The sequence below is a fragment of the Chiloscyllium plagiosum genome, chromosome 3 (genome assembly GCF_004010195.1).
Source record: "Chiloscyllium plagiosum isolate BGI_BamShark_2017 chromosome 3, ASM401019v2, whole genome shotgun sequence".
In the NCBI taxonomy this organism is placed as follows: domain Eukaryota; kingdom Metazoa; phylum Chordata; class Chondrichthyes; order Orectolobiformes; family Hemiscylliidae; genus Chiloscyllium; species Chiloscyllium plagiosum.
The window spans coordinates 10,882,656-10,886,977 of NC_057712.1; the positions used below are offsets into that span (position 1 = coordinate 10,882,656).

The window sequence follows — 4,322 nt, forward strand, 5'->3', positions numbered from 1 at the left end:
GAAGAGAGGAATTACATTTGCCTCTCTCCAGTCCTCAGGTACACTCCAGTGGAGAGCGAGGATGCAAAATTCTTCGCAAGTGGCGAAGCAATTACATTTCTTGTTTCCCAAAGCAGCCGAGGACAAATCTGGTCAGGGCCTGGCGACTTGTCAATCTTAATGTTTGACAAAAGTTTCAGCACATGAGCTTAATCCTCTATCTCTATCCATTCCAGCATGCACACCTGCTATTCAAAGGTTTCATTCACTACAAAGTTTGTTTCTTTCATAAAGACAGAAACAAAATACTCATTTAGGGCTTCCCCTACCTCCTCAGACTCCACACACAAATTCCCTATGCTATCCCTGATCGGCCCTAATCTTTCTTTGACCATTCTCTTAATTTTCACGTAAGTGTAAAATGCTTTGTGTTCTCCCTAATCCGGTCTGACAAGCCTTTCTCGTGCCCCCTCCTGGCTCTCCTCAGACCATTTTTGAGCTCCTTCCTCACCTGCCTGTAATCCTCTAGAGCTGAGATTGACCCTAACTTCCTCCACCTTATGTAAGCTACCTTCTTCCTTTTGACGAGAAGTTCCATTGCTCTCGTCATCCAAAGTTCCTTTATCTTACCACTTCTTGCCTGTCTCAGAGGGACATATTTATTCATCACTTGCAACAACTGTTCCTTAAACAGTCTCCACATGTCTATAGTGCCTTTACCATGGAACAATTGCTCCCAATCCATGCTTCCTAACTCATGTCTAATCGCATCATAGTTTCCTCTTCCCCAATTAAATATCCTCCCATTTTGCCTAATCCTCTCCTTCTCCATAGCTATGTAGAATGTGAGGCAGTTGTGGTCACTATCACCAAAATACTCTCCCACCACAAGATCTGATACCTGCCTCGGCTCGTTTCCGAGCACCAAGTCTAGAATGGCCTCTCCCCTCGTCGACCTTAATTTGTTTATCTCAAGCTATTGCAATCCAAAGGGGAAGTTATTTCAAATTTAATAAAGAAAAAAATTAAAATCCATTAACAAAATTATTTACACATTTTTAAGTACAGTAATTATTTGCACAGTGGTGGAAAGTTTTTTGATGCATCAGAGTTGAATGGGCGATTACTTAGGACTGTCCTATTATCTAATCCTGGGCAACGGACTGAGTACTTGGCCCTCTGTTGTTTTGTATACAGTAGCTTGGATCTGAATAATTTAAAAATAAACTGCCCGTCACATTATGTCTGCTTGTAACACAAAATTTCACATGTATACTCTAAAAAATATCAGGAGTAACTTTTGATCAGGATATGGTTTTCTGTGTATTTTTAGCAAGGTTTTTACCTCTTTGAAATGACTGTTTTATAATTAATGTCTATTAGTTGGAAAATGAAGATCAAGATAGTTTATGATTTATTTAAACAAATTGTTCATTTTTTTAGTATTTTGATTTACAGATCTAAATGCCAAGGGTGAAATCTTAAACTCATTTGAGCAGTATCGCTTGAAATCCTGTGTTGATTTCAAACCCTATGATGGCGAGGAAACATACATAATTTTTCAAAAATTAGATGGGTATGTACATAATCACACAGTTGTATTAATAAATCAAAGTAGGAATCGTGTTATTGTACAAAATTTGATGTTCTGGAACCACATTGCTCTGTGTGCTAGTTTGTTGCAAATAGGAATTCTGTATGAGCATGTTCAGTGTTTGTTCAAGAGAACAGCATTATTTCTCCCCATAGTAACTATGCAAAGGTATACCAAAGCTATCATATTTTGTACTCATAAAACATCAAGGCAATTCTCACTGACCTCCATCACTCCCAATACTATAGCATGCAGCTTTTAAATTCCACAATCTTAGTCACAAGTTTACTTCAGTCTACATCTACAAAGTCCTCTAACTCCATTTCTCATTTTGAACCTTTAACTTTTACTGAGTCAAGATTATGGAGTGTTCAATTATCTCTTGATGCAGGGCTTTTCAACTAACAACCTCACACTTTGGAATAATTTCTTCACCCTCCTGCCTTGCTACATGGCATCCAACTTCTAAAATCTTCCTCAAAATCTGCATATTTATGTTTACCATTCAGTGACCTTCTCCAACTCTTCCCAAAATTCTTAGTTGTGTGCCCATCCCTGTTTTATTTTTAAAGTGTTTTGGTATGTTAAAATAGTCTAAGGAAGATCCAGCTTTGTTTCAAATGTTTGACTTGCTTTAAACTGATACGTTTTCAAACCTGTGTGAAAGAGTTTCTTCTTGTTGCATTTAGTGTAAAGAATCATATTGGTGGAATAGGTACAGGAAAATTCATTACATGTAGGATTACACATTAACGTTTGAGTCCACTTAATTTTAAATCCTTAATTTTAAAGTTAAAAATCACACAACACCAGGTTATAGTCCAACAGGTTTATTTGGAAGCACTAGCTTTCAGAGTACTGCTCCTTCATCAGGTGGTTGTGGAGTATAAGATCGTAAGACATCGAATTTATAGCAAAAGTTTACAGTGTGATGCAACTGAAATTATATATTGAAAAAGACCTGGATTGTTTGTTAAGTCTCTCATCTTTTAGAATGACCATGTTGGTTTCAGTTCTTTCATATATAAATCCCAGAACGTTACTCCTGGTGCTACGAGCTGCTGAGGGCAGGAGTAGGAGGACAGAGCAGATAAATGCATGGCTGAGAAGCTGGTGTATGGAAGAAAGATTCACATTTTTGGATCATTGGAATCTCTTTTGCGGTAGAAGTGACCTGTACAAGAAGGGGGCGGGGGGTGGGTACCCAGGGAGATAGTGAAGAAAGAGATCGATCTGAGGCGGGTACAGTTGAGAACAGAAGTGAGTCAAACAGTCAGGGCAGGCAGGGACAAGGTAGGACTAATAAATTAAACTGCATTTATTTAAATGCAAGAGACCTAACTGGGAAGGCAGATGAACTCAGGGCATGGTTAGGAACATGGGACTGGGATATCATAGCAATTACAGAAACATGGCTCAAGCATGGGCAGGACTGGTAGCTTAATGTTCCAGGATACAAATGCTACAGGAAGGATAGAAAGGGAGGCAGGGGAAGAGGGAAAGTGGTGTTTTTGATAAGGGCTAGCATTACAGCTGTGCTGAGGGAGGATATTCCTGGAAATACATCCAGGGAAGTTATTTGGGTGGAACTGAGAAATAAGAAAGGGATGATCACCTTATTGGGATTGTATTATAGACCTCCTAATAGTCAGAGGGAAATTGAGAAACAAACTTGTCAGGAGATCTCAGCTATCTGTAAGAGGGGATTTTAACTTTCCAAACATAGACTGGGACTGCCATAGTGTTAAGGGTTTAGATGGAGAGGAATTTGTTAAGTGTGTACAAGAAAATTTTCTGATTCAGTATGTGGATGCACCAGTAGAGAAGGTGCAAAACTTGACCTACTCTTGGGAAATAAGGCAGGGCAGGTGACTGAGGTGTCAGTGGGGGGGCACTTTGAGGCCAGCGACCATAATTCTATTAGATTTAAAATAGTGATGGAAAAGGATAGACCAGATCTAAAAGGTGAAGTTCTAATTTGGAGAAAGGCCAATTTTGACGGTATGAGGCAAGAACTTTCGAAAGCTGATTGGGGCAGATGTTTGCAGATAAAAGGATGGCTGGAAAATTGGGAAGCCTTCAGAAATGAGACAACGAGAATTCAGAGAAGGTATATTCCTTTAAGGTGAAGGGAAAGGCTGGTTAAGAAAAAGAAGGAAGCATATGTCAGGTATAAACAGGATAGATTGAGTGAACCCTTAGAAGAGTATAAAGGCAGTAGGAGTATACTTAAGAGGGAAATCAGGAGGGCAAAAAAGGGGACATGAGTTAGCTTTGGCAAATAAAATTAAGAAGAATCCAAAAGGTTTTTACAAATACATTAAGGACAAAAGGGTAGCTAGGAAAAGAATAGGGCCCCTCAAAGATCAACAAGGCGGCCTTTGTGTGGACCTGCAGAAAATGGGGGAGATACTAAACGAGTAATTTGCATCAGTATTTACTGTGGAAAACGATATGGAAGATATAGAATATAGGGAAATAGATGGTGACACCTTGAAAAATGTCCATATTACAGAGGAGGATGTGCTGGATGTCCCCAGGATGAATCCCCAGGACCTGATCCGGTGTACCCTAAAACCCTGTAGGAAGCTAGAGAAGTGATTGCTGGGCCTCTTGCTGAGATATTTGTATCATCGATAGTCACAGGTGAGGTGCCGGAAGACTGGAGGTTGGCTAACGTGGTGCCACTGTTTAAGAAGGGTGGTAAGGATAAGCCAGGGAACTATAGACCAGTGAGCCTGACGTCGGT

At 39.8% G+C, this 4,322-nt stretch overlaps 1 protein-coding gene across 1 annotated transcript in view; it reads left to right on the plus strand.

Annotated features, from left to right (window-relative positions):
* Positions 1-4,322, plus strand: part of LOC122540897 (meprin A subunit alpha-like) — a 42,528-nt gene that overhangs the window by 2,208 nt on the left and 35,998 nt on the right. The window contains exon 6 of the mRNA XM_043677176.1: positions 1,438-1,555. Coding sequence (XP_043533111.1) covers positions 1,438-1,555 — 118 coding nt within the window. The remainder of the gene's footprint in view (positions 1-1,437; positions 1,556-4,322) is intronic.